This window comes from Callithrix jacchus, chromosome 22, assembly GCF_049354715.1.
Source record: "Callithrix jacchus isolate 240 chromosome 22, calJac240_pri, whole genome shotgun sequence".
Classification (NCBI taxonomy): Eukaryota; Metazoa; Chordata; class Mammalia; order Primates; family Cebidae; genus Callithrix; species Callithrix jacchus.
The window spans coordinates 15,895,099-15,908,685 of record NC_133523.1 but is presented as its reverse complement, the minus strand read 5'-3'; the positions used below and the strand labels follow the sequence as shown (position 1 = coordinate 15,908,685).

The window sequence follows — 13,587 nt, the reverse complement described above, 5'->3', positions numbered from 1 at the left end:
GATTACAGGCGCCCGCCACCATGCCCGCTAATTTTTGTATTTTTAGTAGAGACGGGGTTTCACCATGTTAGCCAGGCTGGTCTCGAACTTCTGACCTCAGGTGATCTTTCCACCTCGGCCTCCCAAAATGTTGGGATTACAGGCGTGAGCCACCGCGCCCAACCCTCTGGAGGCAAGGGTTGAGTGTGGCTCTTGCCTTTAATTCCAGTACTTTGGGAGACAGAGAAGGGAGGATCCCTTGGGGCCAGGCGTTTGAGACCAGCCTGGTCAATATGGCAAGACCCCTGTGTCTAAAAATAAAAAAATTAACTGGACATGGTCGCAACCACCTATAGTCCCAGGTACTCAGAAGGTGAGGTGGCAGGATTCCCTTAATCCAAGAGATCCAGGCTGTAGTGGGCAATGATAGCACCATTGCACTCCAGCCTGGGCAATGGTGTGAGATCCTGTCTCAAAAAAAGAAAAGAAAAGAAAAAGAGGCCAGGCTCTGTGGCTCATTCCTGTAATCCCAGCACTTTGGGAGGCTAGGGTGGGCGGATCAGGAGGTCAGGAGTTCGAGACCAGCCTGGCCAAAATGGTGAAACCCCACCTCTACTAAAAATACAAAAAAATAGCCGGGGGAGGTAGCAGGCGCCTGTAATCCCAGCTCCGCAGGGGACTGAGACAGGAGAATCATTTGAACCCGGGAGGCAGAGGTTGCAGTGAGCTGAGATAGCACCACTGCACGTCAGCAGCCTGGGCGACGGAGCAAGAGTCTGTCTTAAAAAAAAAAAATAGTCCTCTTTTCTCAACCCCTGTCCATTCTTCTGGCCCAACTGCCTTTCCTTAACTCTCCCTCAAGTTCAGGCGCTCCACAAGGGCCAGGACTGGGGCTGTATCTCTACAAGTACCAGCTTGGGGTTCATACAGAGAAGTGTTTGCTAAATGAATAAACGGTATAGTCTCACAGAAGTGCCCTTAGTGGACAAGAGTGGGTGGCTGGACCGAATCCAGCCCTGGCAGCAAATTCCAGAGGATGGGAGTGGCCAAGCAGCAAGGAGCATTTAACCCTTCATCCTCCAAAGACCATCCTACCTGCAGCATCATTTAGCAAAACATCACCACCGCAATAGTGCCCATAATATATGGAGCACTTGTTATATGCATGACACTATGATGAGTACTTTGCCCGAGTAGCAGACTTATCAGAGGATTAATTTCATAGGGAAATAAACAGGCTCAGGAAAGTGAAGTGACTTACCCAAGGTCACGCATCAGCAAAGGGCAGAGGCTGGATTTAAGAGATGGGCTCTTCTGGGGGTCTACCGCAGCCCCGCCAGGATCGCAGAACTGGGATGCCTCCCTCTGGCTCTCAGCCCTCAGAACCATGGCAGCCATAGGTTAAATCTACTGATTATGAAATTCAAACTCCCTAATTACTCTAGCACCAAGACTTCCCTTGAAAGCTTTAGAGAAGCCCGTCATGATGCCTCACGCCTGTAATCCCAGCACATTGGGAGGCTGAGGCTAGAGGATTGCTTGAGGCCCAGAGTTTGAGACCTCCTCCCTACCAAAAATCAAGGGGGTGGGGAAGGTCAGCGAATAATGGTTCCCAGGTGCTGGAATCACACAGTCTTGGGTTCAAGCCCCAGCTTTGCCCCTTGCTTGATTTATGCTCTTTTGCTCCTTAAGAGCCTCAGTTTCACTACCGGAGATTGGAAAAAGATCTTGGAGTCTGCTTCTAGATTAGAAAGGTCAATACAGAGCATTGGGGCCTCGTTTGGAGAGGAACAGGGCAATTCAAAGGCAGGGGCCCAAGGCAGGGGCTTGGGAGAACCATTTGCAGAGAAAGGGCCCCGGCCATGCACTCCCAGGCGTCGGGCAGACCCCACACTGCAAACCTCTTCTCCGCCTAGAGCCGGGCCCAATCCCTCCCCCCCGCCCCGGAGAGACCCCAAAAGGGGCGGGGCTGTTACTCGCAGAGCCCGCCTCCACTCCAGAACTGTCACCTCTGATTGGGCGCCTAACTAGGCCAGGTCAGTCCGCAGCTGGGATAGGCCGAGGTGACCGCTCGTCGGTACGCGGCTCCGCCTACTCGGGGGAGGAACTTAAAGGGCCGGTTCTTTCCGCGGCCGCGGGATGCCCCTCCGCTGACCGCCAGGGGCCGGTGCCCGCCCGCGTAGATTCACCCGGACTGACACCGCGCCACCATGTAAACGGCACCAGCAGGAGGACGCTGGCTTCTCCGCCCGGGACCCTCTCAGCCCCGACCCGGGCCCCGCGGCCCTCGATGAGGTGAGCGGGGAGCGGGCCCCAAAAGGAGAGATCGAAGCCCCGGGGCCTTCACTTCGGAGGATTGGTGTCCACCAACCCCGCGTTTGGGCTCCTAGGAAGCCACGGAGCCCAGTGGGCTGGACCCCGCGGCAGGGATGACGAACACCTGGAAGGCGGGGGCCGGGCGCAGGGAAGCGGGCCTGGGGTGGCGCCTGTGCGTTGCCCTCCGCAATCCGGGATTAGGGCCCCACTCGAGGTGGGGGGCACGGCCTGCTTCCACTCCGGTATGCCTGGGTCCACTGCAGGCTCAGTCTCCGCCGTGCGTTACCTTAGCGGCGCCCAACCTGGGTTGGGGAGCAGGAAGGCAGTTGGCCCCATCTCCAGGCCCTAGACACCTAGACAATGGGGGTGCAGTGCTCGGGTATCCCCCCTTAGGTTATGTAACGGCCTGTGGTTGCCATGGACACGGGGGCGGGGGTGTCCTAAGGAGTGGGATGGAGGCTCGGAGGCCCCCAGCCAGGGCCTTACCTCCCCCGTCTGCCGGGGACTTGTGTGGCAGATCCCCAGCACCCAGGGTACGGAGGAGGGAGTTCAGAGTCTAGCTTCCTCTCAGAGTGTCTGGGCCTCAGCTTGGCCCTCGGTGAAACAGACCCGGACTCACCCCGGTCTAGGTAGGGGAGCTAAGCAAGACTTTCTGTGGCTCAGTCCCCAGCCCCCTCCCCCAAGGCCTCACCTTTTTGGATCAAATTCAGAGCCAGGAGACTCGCTGGGGGCTCACCAAAGATTTGCACATTTGAGATGCCTTAGGAAGCACTCGGATAGGATATGTGAGTTAGTGAGTGCATACCTGAATGAATGAGTTGGGAGGCCATAAATGGTATAAACTCCAGGTGGTGGGGAGGGGGTGTCTCCAGGGCTGGGCCACATCTGCCACAATGTCCCCTTCTTTAAGGAACATCCCCCACCAGACCCCACCACCTTCTCTGTGGACACCCTACCGGGTAAGCCATACCCAAGGCTCTCTCTCTGAGGATAGACCAGGGTAGCCCAGGAGGGTGTCTGACAGCCATGAAGGCACTGCCCAGAAAAGCATCTTAGTGCGCAGTGGCTCACGCCGGTAACCCTAGCATTTTGGGAGGCCAAGGTGGGTGGATCACCTGAGGTCAGAAGATTGAGACCAGCCTGGCCGACATTGTGAAACCCCATCTCTACTAAAAATACAAAAATTACCTGGGCATGGTGGCTCACGCCCTTAGTCCCAACTACTCGGGAGGGTGAGACAGAAGAATCACTTGAACCTGGGAGGTGGAGGCTGCAGTAAGCCGAGATCGTGCCACTGCACTCGAGCCTGGACGACAAGGCCAGACTGTCTCAAAACACACACATACAAAAAAACAAAAGCAAAAAATCGTGGCACACTTGCTCTGGCGCTCCCCAAACTGGAGTCTGGAAGGGTTCTCCCAGGGCTCAGAGAGTGGGTGCTGCAGGGTGGAGGGTTCTTATTGAGACAGCACCTGAGCTGGCTGCTGTCCCCACCCACAGGACACAGCATGCTGACCGGGGTGACCGACGGTATCTTCTGTTGCCTGCTGGGCACGCCCCCCAACGCGGTGGGGCCCCTGGAGAGCGTCGAGTCCAGCGATGGCTACACCTTTGTAGAGGTCAAGCCCGGCCGCGTGCTGCGGGTGAAGCATGCAGGACCCGCCCCGACCGCTGCCCCACCTCCACCATCATCCGCGTCCTCGGATGCCGCCCAGGGGGACCTCTCCGGCTTGGTCCGCTGTCAGCGCCGCATCACCGTGTACCGCAATGGGAGGTTGTTGGTGGAAAACCTGGGCCGAGCCCCTCGAGCCGACCTCCTGAACGGGCAGAATGGCTCTGGGGAGCCGCCGGCCGCCCTGGAAGTGGAGCTGGCCGACCCGGCGGGCAGCGATGGCCGCTCGGCTCCCGGCAGTGCCGGCAGCGGCAGCGGCAGTGGCAGTGGTGGGCGGCGGCGGCGAGCCCGGCGCCCCAAGAGGACCATCCACATTGACTGTGAGAAGCGCATCACTAGCTGCAAAGGCGCCCAGGCCGACGTGGTGCTCTTTTTCATACATGGTGTCGGCGGCTCCCTGGCCATCTGGAAGGAGCAGCTGGACTTCTTTGTACGCCTAGGCTATGAAGTCGTGGCTCCCGACCTGGCCGGCCACGGGGCCAGCTCCGCGCCCCAGGTGGCCGCAGCCTATACCTTCTACGCGCTGGCTGAGGACATGCGAGCGATCTTCAAGCGCTATGCCAAGAAGCGAAATGTGCTCATTGGTCATTCCTATGGGTAAGCGAACCCTGGCAAGTGGGTTGGGGGTGAGGGATGGGGGGCAGAAGGGACTGACAGTCACAGAATACCGAGTTTTCAGGCCAGGTGCTGTGGCTGACTTTCACGCCTATAATCCCAGCACGTTGGGAGGCCAAGGCAGGAGGATATCTTCAGGGAAGGACTTTGAGATCAGCCTGAGCAACATAGGGAGACCCTTGCTCTACAAAAAGAACAAAAAGAGGCCGGGCGCGGTGGCTCAAGCCTGTAATCCCAGCACTTTGGGAGGCTGAGGCAGGTGGATCACAAGGTCAAGAGATCGAGACCATCCTGGTCAACATGGTGAAACCCCGTCTCTACTAAAAATACAAAAAAATTTAGCTGGGCATGGTGGCGCGTGCCTGTAATCCCAGCTACTCAGGAGGCTGAGGCAGGAGAACTGCCTGAACCCAGGAGGCAGAGGTTGTGGTGAGCCGAGATGGTGCCATTGCACTCCAGCCTGGGTAAGGAGAGTGAAATTCTGTCTTGGGGGGGGGGTGGAAGGACAAAAAGTAGCTAGGTGAGGAGGCGCAGGCATCTAGTTCCAGCTACTTGAGGGGCTGAGGCAGAAGATCGCTTGAGCCCAGTAGGTTGAGGCTGCAGTGAACTGTGATCACACCACTGCACTCCAGCCTGGGCAACATGAGGAGACCCTGTCTCTCTTTAAAAAAAAAAAAGGCAGGGTGCGGTGGCTCACACCTGTAAACCCAGCACTTTGAGAGGACGAGGCAGAGGGATCACGAGGTCAGGAGATCGAGACCATACTGGCCAACCTGGTGAAACACTATTTCTTTTTTTTTTTTTTTTGAGACGGAGTTTCGCTCTTGTTACCCAGGCTGGAATGCAATGGCGCAATCTCGGCTCACTGCAACCTCCGCCTCCTGGGCTCAGGCAATTCTCTTGCCTCAGCCTCCGGAGTAGCTGGGATTACAGGCACGCACCACTGTGCCCAGCTGATTTTTTTTGTATTTTTAGTAGAGACGGGGTTTCACCTTGTTGACCAGGATGGTCTCGATCTCTTGACCTCATGATCCACCCGCCTTGGTCTCCCAAAGTGCTGGGATTACAGGCGTGAGCCACCGTGCCCGGCCTTATTCACATTGTTCTAAAGCAGCATTGCTTAGGTCAAGCACAGTGGCTCACGCCTGTAATCCTAGCACTTTAGGAGGCCAAACCAGGAAGATCACTTGAGGTCAGGAGTTCAAGACCAGCTTGGCCAACATGGTGAAACCTCATCTCTACTAAAAGTACAAAAAATTAGCTGCACATGATGACACATGCCTGTAATCCTGGCTACTCGGGAGACCGAGACAGAAGAATCACTTGAACCTGGGAGGCGGAGATTGCAGTGAGCCGAGATCACACCACTGCACTCCAGCCTGGGCAATTGAGTAAGACTCCGCAAGAAAACAAAAAAGTAGTGTTGCTCAATCTCAGCACCAGGGGCTGGGCGTGGTGGCTCACACTGTAATCCCAGCACTTTGGGAGGCTGAGGTGGGCAGATCACCTGAGGTCAGGAGTTCGAGACCAGCCTGGCCAACATGATGAAACCCCATCTCTACTAAAAATACAAAAAATTAGTTGTGCATGGTGGCAGGTGTCTATAATCCCAGCTACTCGGGAGGCTGAGGCAGGAGAATTGTTTAAACCCAGGAGGCGGAGGTTGCAGTGAGCCGAGATCGCGCCATTGCACTCCAGCCTGAGCAACAAGAGTGAAACTCCGTCCCAGAAAACAAACAAACAATCTCAGCACTAGGCTGTAGGATGTTTAGCAGCATCCCTGGCTTCTGCCTACTTGATGCCACTACACAATCATCTAGTGTTGATCATGATGGTCAAACATGTCTTCAGAAGTTTCCAAATGTCCCCTGGTGGGCAGAATTACTCCTGGCTAAGAACCACTGCCTTAGACTAAGTTCAAAAATCAGCTGCCCTGGAGATCCCTGTGCATTCAGGAATGGTTCATTGGAATCCCGGAAATTCTAGGTGTTTACAAAGGCATAGGTTGCTGTAATTCACTCCTGCTTAAAGAGCAGATAATACAACCTAAAACTTACCAAGAACCCCTCCATGTAAGACTTGGTCCCCAGGGCTTGACCACTATGAAGTGGCCTCATTCTCTTCCTTATTGAGGAAGAAAGGCAAGATTGGAACAGTCAGACAGGTTGAGCACCACTGTTTTAGAGATTTTAGCCTATGCAATTAGACAAGAAAAAGAAATAAATGCCAGGTATGTTAGCTTACACCTATAATCCCAACACTTTGAGAAGCTGAGGTGGGAGGATTGCTGGAGCTCAGGAGTTCGAGACCAACCTGGGCAACATAGCAAGGTCTCATGTCTACAAAAAATTAAAAAGTAAACTAAAAAAAATAAAAGAGAACAAAGAAGTTACATAAGTATCTAAAAGAAAGGAATCCAAGCTAAGAGGTAACAACTCTTATTTGTTTATATGATAACATCCTCAAAAGTTGATGATTATGATGATTCCTCTGATTAAATGAGCACCCACCTACAATTGTTCCCATGACCCCATAACAATGCCGTGAGGTCAGGAATGTGGAGGCTGAAGCTCAGAGAGGTGAAGCAACCTGGCCAAGGGCACACAGCAGGTCCCTGACACAGTCAGGTCTGCCTGACTCCTGTCTGTATCGTGTCCTCGTTACAGCAGTGGCTGGACATTTCCTTAAAGGGTCAGATAGCAATTTTTTTTTTTTTTTGAGACAGAGTCTTACTCTGTTGTCCAGGCTGGAGTGCAGTGGTGTGATCTCGTCTCACTGCAATCTCCACCTCCTGGGTTCAAGTGATTCTCCGGGTCATGGTGACTTTAAGAATCTGATGAGGGCCAGGCACAGTTGCTCATATCTAAAATCTCAACACTTTGGAAAGCTGAGGTGGAAGGATCACTTGAGTTCAGAAGTCTGAGACCAGCCTGGGCAACATAGTGAGACCCCCATCTCTATAATTATTATTATTATTTTTTGAGACAAAGTCTCACTCTGTCACCCAGACTGGAGTGCAGTGGTGTGATCTTGGCTCACTACAACCTCCACTTCCCTGGCTCAAGCCATTCCCCTGCCTCAGCCTCCCAAGTAGCTGGGATTACAGGCACACACCACCACACCCGACTAATTTTTTTGTATTTTAGTAGAGACGGGGTTTCACCATGTTGGCCAGGATGGTCTCAAACTCCTGACCTTGTGATCCACCTGCCTTGCCCTACCAAAGTGCTGGGATTACAGGCGTGAGCCACCGCACCCAGCCAAAAATTTTTTTAAATTAAAATGAAAAGTCTCTGGCTGGGTGCGGTGGCTCACACCTGTAATCCCAGCACTTTGGGAAGCCAAGATGGGCAGATCACAAGGTCAGGAGATCAAGACCATCCTGGCCATCGTGGTGAAACCCCGTCTCTACTAAAATACAAAAAATTAGCTGAGCATGTTGGTACGCTCCTGTAGTCCCAGCTACTCAGGAGGCTGGGACAGGAGAATCGCTTGAACCTCGGAGGCGGAGGTTGCAGTGAGCCAAGATCACACCACTGCACTCCAGCCTGGTGACAGAGCAGGAAAGATTGGTGAAAGTTCTGGATTTAGATTCTCTCTTCAAAATAAGTTTCACCCTCAACACTCAATCTCACAATTTCATGGTATTTGATATGCCCCATCCATCCCTCACCCCTTCAGGTGTCCTTGGACCCCAGGGAAAGAATCTTGACTTTCAAGGACATGCCTTCTGTGTAAGGGGAGGACATGAACCCCCTCACCAAGCCAGGTTTCACGGCTCTCACCCCTGTAATCCCAGCACTTTGAGAGGCTAACACCAGAGGATCACTTGAGTCCAGGAGTTTAAGACCAGCCTGGGCAACATGAGAAGAAGCTCTCTTTACAAAAAATTTTAAAAATTAGCTGGGCATGGTGGTACATGCCTGTAAGTCCCAGCTACTGAGAAGGCTGAGGTGGGAGGATCACTTGAGCCCAGAAAGTCGAAGCTGCTGTGAACTATGATCACAGCAGTGCACCACTGCAGCCTGGGCGACAGTGAGGCCTTGTCTCAAAAACAAACCAGTCCAGGCCCAGTGGCTCATGCCTGTAATCTCAACACTTTGGGAGACCAAGACGGGTGGAACACTTGAGATCAGGAGTTCTCAACCAGTCTGACCCACATGCTGAAACCCTGTCTATTAAAAAACACAAAAATTAGCCAGGTGTGGTGGGTGCATGCCTGTACTCCCAGCTACTCAGGAGGCGGAGGAAGGAGAATCACTTGAACCTGAGAGGCAGAAGTTGCAGTGAGCCAAGATCGCACCACTGCACTCCAACCTGGGCAACAGAGTGAGACTCCGTCTCAAAAATAAAAACAAGGCTGGGCCCTGTGGCTCACACCTGTAATCTTAACACTGGGAAGCTGAAGTGGGTGGATCACTTGAGGTTAGGAATTTGAAACCAGCCTGACCAACATGGTGAAATCCCGTCTCTATTAACAATCCAAAAATTACCCGGACGTGGTGGTGTCCATCTGTAATCCCAGCTACTCTGGAGGCTAAGGCAGGAGAACTGCTTGAACCAGGGAGGCAGAAGTTGCAGTGAGCTGAGATCAGGCCACTGCACTCCAGCCTGGGCAATAGAGTGAGACCCCCTCTCAAACGAAAATAAAAACAACAAAACAAAATGGTCACTGCCTGTACCCTGCTGACCGCCTTTCTTCAATCCTCCCCATTACCCCATTTGCTCTGGGCAGTGTCTCCTTCTGCACATTCCTGGCACACGAGTACCCAGACCTAGTGCACAAGGTGATCATGATCAATGGCGGGGGCCCTACGGCGCTGGAGCCCAGCTTCTGCTCAATCTTCAACATGCCCGCCTGCGTTCTGCACTGCTTGTCGCCCTGCCTGGCCTGGAGCTTCCTCAAGTGAGTGCCCCCACCCCAAAGACCATGATGCTAGCCCTGGTGAACCCAAGCGTCTCCCCGAGTTGGGTGGGAGGGGAAGCTGTACCCCTGGGACTAGGGCTGGCATCGCCGGCACCCCGTGGCAGCCAGGCTGGCATGAGGGGATCTAGCAGTGCCTCCACCACCACCAGGGCCGGCTTCGCCCGCCAAGGAGCCAAGGAGAAGCAGCTGTTAAAAGAGGGCAACGCTTTCAACGTGTCATCCTTCGTGCTGCGGGCCATGATGAGCGGACAGTACTGGCCCGAGGGTGACGAGGTCTACCACGCCGAGCTCACCGTGCCCGTCCTGCTTGTCCACGGCATGCACGATAAGTTTGTGCCCGTGGAGGAAGACCAGCGCATGGCCGAGGTAGAGGCGGGCACCCGCGCCACAGCTACAAATCCCCAGGGTGCAGCCCTCGGGGGGGCCTTGGCCTCTGCGTGGGCGGGGGAGGGGGATGGGAGGAGGGCACAGTATCATTTGCTAGGCATGCTTTCTTCCCGGAGGCGTGGCCGCAGTGGGGGCGTGGCCGCAGTGGGGGCGTGGTCTCTAGATGCTTTCTTGCATTCTGATCCCAAGCAAACAGGAGCATTATGTAGAATCTAGAAACTTGGGCTGCCCTGGACAGGTGTTAGCAATTATGTACTGTCCCCGCCGCATGTAAGAAGGCTCTCCTCACAGCAGAGGATTTGTGTAAGAGACCAGTGACCTATATAATTCTAGGAGAGGGGCACCAGGGGATGTTTAGATTAGAAACTCTAATTAGCCAGTTCAGATTAGAAAGGGTCTGGGGATCCTTAGCACCTAGAATAGACCTAGATACTAGCCCGGTAGGTTCACACTGATTATGGCTGCAACTTGGAAGGCTGAGGGGGGAGGATCTCTTCAACCCAGGAGTTCAAGGCTGCAGTGAGCTATGCTCGCACCGCTGCACTCCAGCCTGGGCGACAGAGCAAGACCCTATTTCTTAAAAAAAAAAAAAAAAAAAAAAAGCTCTGGGCTGGTGGTTTTTATTTAATTTATTTATTTATTTATATTGAGATGGAGTCTTGCTCTGTCGCCCAGGCTAGAGTGCAGTGGCACCATCGGCTCACTGCAAGCTCTGCCTTCCGGGTTCAAGCGATTTTCCTGCCTCAGCCTCCTGAGGAGTTGGGATTACAGGTGCCCGGCTAATTTTTGTATTTTTAGTAGAGACAGGGTTTCACCATCTTGGCCAGGGTGGTCTCGAACTCCTGACCTCGTGATCTACCCACCTCAGCCTCCCAAAGTGCTGGGATTACAGGCGTGAGCCACCGCGCCCGGCCTGGACTAATGATTCTTAACTAAGGAGGAGTCTGTCCCCAAGGAACACGTGGAAATGCATGGAGACATTAATTGTGTGTCATGACTGAGGGGGAGGGGGTACTACTGGCATCTGGTGGGTGGAGGCTAAGGAATGCTGCTGAACACTCTACAAATGCACAGGATAGCACCCCCCACACCAGCTACCCACCCCCTCCATCACCCCCCCCTTCCACCAAACAGTGATCCAGCCCCTAATGTTGATAGAGTTGACGTTGAGAAAATCCTCCTCCTGGCTGGGCGCGGTGGCTCACACCTGTAATCCCAGCACTTTGGGAAGCCAGGGTGGGCAGATCACCTGAGCTGGAGTTGGAGACCAGCCTGGCCAACATGACGAAACCCGTCTCTATTAAAAATACAAAAATTAGTTGAGCGCGGTGGCAGGCACCTGTAATCACAGTTACTCACAAGGCTGAAGCAGGAGAATCACTTGAACCCAGGAGGTGGAGGTTGCAGTGAGCGGAGACCGCACTGTTGTACTCCAGCCTGAGTGGCAGAGCGAGACTCCCATCTCAAAAAATTTAAAAAAGAAAAAAGAAAAAAGGCCGAGCGTGGTGGCTCACACCTGTAATCCCAGCACTTTGGGAGGCCGAGACGGGTGGATCACCTGAGGTCAGGAGTTCGAGACCAGCCTGACCAACATGGAGAAACCCCATCTCTACTAAAAAATACAAAATTAGCCAAGCGTGGTGGTACATGCCTGTAACCCCAGCTACTTTGGAGGCTGCAAAAGAAAAAGAATGAATGAATCAATGAATGAAAGAAGAAAGAAAAAGAAAATCCTCCTCCGGGCATACTGTAGGCACTTAATAAATGCTGGATGCCTGAATACTAGTTGGGCTCCCGCAGGGGCAACAGGCCATTCTCCAGGCCATTCTCCAGCTCTCCGTCGGGGGGAAGTGGAGGGAGGCAGGATAGATGGGAAGAGGGACTCTTGGATGCTGCGGGCCACGTGTGGTTGGCGGAGTCCCAGGGAAGCCTGGCCTCTCGCCCCACCCTCCTGCCCCCGCCTATCCTGAGCCCCGCGTCTTCGGCAGATCCTGCTCTTGGCATTCCTGAAGCTCATCGACGAGGGCAGCCACATGGTGATGCTGGAATGCCCCGAGACGGTCAACACGCTGCTCCACGAATTCCTGCTCTGGGAGCCCGAGCCCTCGCCCAGGGCTCTGCCCGAGCCACTGCCGGCGCCTCTAGAAGATAAGAAGTAGCCGCCAGGCCGGCGGGGCATCGCTTGGTGAGCACAGCCACAGCAGGAGAGGCCGGAGCCCGCGCCAGGTCTGCAGCGCAGACCACCTGGGCGGGCCTTTCGCTCCGGTGGGCGTGGCCAGGTCAGGGAGACGCCCCCAGGCTGGCTGGGCGGGGCGTGGCATCCGGGGGAGCCCAGCGGACACTCCGCTCTCTGCTTCCGTCCCGCGGTGCCCATCGGCGTTTCGGGGCCGCAGCCCGGACCCTTGCGGAAGATGACCTTGTACAGAAGCTCTTCCTCACCTTCCCCCCAACGCCAAGGCCGAGGCAGGCTCCCCACCCCGCTCTCTGTCTTCATTGTCAGCCGTGCTTGATCCCGGGACCCACGAGCCCTGCAGGGACCCTCGGGGCCCCGTCCCGTTGCCCAAGACCCTCCCTACCCCACATTCCTCGGCGCTGGGAGCTATTTTTGCCCAAGGCGGGAGGGATGGGGGGGCTGGCGCCACCGAACCTGCACATCTCAACTTGTAACTCAATAAAGAGAAGTGACAATCTGAGTCTCCGGACCTGCTGCTGGGTGACCATAGAGAAGGGTGTTCACTGCCCAAAGCCTCAGTTTTCCTATCTGTAGAATGGGCTCAGCCTGGTGCCTCGCACTCAGGATGGACTCTGACAATGCCGGGGATCCAGGTTAGCTTCCTGAATTTCCCCTTCCACCTCAGAAGGCAGAGGTTCCTTGGACAGTATCCCTAGGGCAGGAGGCAACTTATCAAGAGGTAAGCCCGGCCGGGCATGGTGGCTCTCAAAATCCCAGCACTTTGAGAGGCGGAGACGGGAGGATCACCTGAGGTCAGAAGTTCGAGACTAGCCTGGCCAACAATGTGAAACCCCGGCTCTACTGAAAAATAGAAAAATGAGCCAGGCATGGTGGTGCGCACCTGTAGTCCCAGCTACTCGGGGAGCCTGAGGCGGGAGAATCGCTTGAACTCATGAGGTGGAGGTTGCAGTGAGCCAAGATCTTGCCACTGCACTCCAGCCTGGGCAACAGGGTGAGACTCCGTCTCAAAAAAAAAAAAAAAGAGATGAGCCCTTCCCTGGCCGGAAGAGATCCAACTGAGGTTTAGGTAGTAGGCACTGCACGGAATTAGAGCTGCCATAATTGAGGGCCCACTGGATTCCAGGCTGTGTGTTGAGTTCCTGCCACCCACGGGTTCACTGAATTCCCTCGCCCAACCCCGCCCAGCAAGTTAGGACCTTTTACTATCCCCATGCTATACCTTTCAACTTGATTTAGGGTCACCTTTTTCATGAAGAATTTTCTTTTGAAACCACCAAATCTGTCTTTTCCTTTTATGTCCTGCTGAGGGACTTTTCAGCCCCAGTCCATGCATTTGTGCCTCTATTATTCTTTCTTTTCTTTTTTTGGAGACAGAGTTTTGCTCTTGTCACCGATGGTGAGATCTCAGCTCACTGCAACCTCTGCCTCCCAGGTTCAAGCAAATCTCCTGCCTCAGCCTCTTGAGTAGCTGGGACTGCAGGTATGAACCACCATGCC

General features: G+C 54.4%; 1 protein-coding gene across 1 annotated transcript; it reads left to right on the top strand.

The window, feature by feature from the left end:
• Positions 1–2,115: 2,115 nt before the first annotated feature.
• Positions 2,116–12,589, top strand: ABHD8 (abhydrolase domain containing 8). The gene is made up of 5 exons (XM_003735511.6): positions 2,116–2,274; positions 3,796–4,564; positions 9,318–9,488; positions 9,659–9,875; positions 11,885–12,589. The coding sequence occupies exons 2-5, from the start codon at positions 3,804–3,806 to the stop codon at positions 12,053–12,055; spliced, it is 1,320 nt and encodes a 439-aa protein (XP_003735559.3). The 5' UTR covers positions 2,116–2,274; positions 3,796–3,803; the 3' UTR covers positions 12,056–12,589.
• Positions 12,590–13,587: the final 998 nt, after the last annotated feature.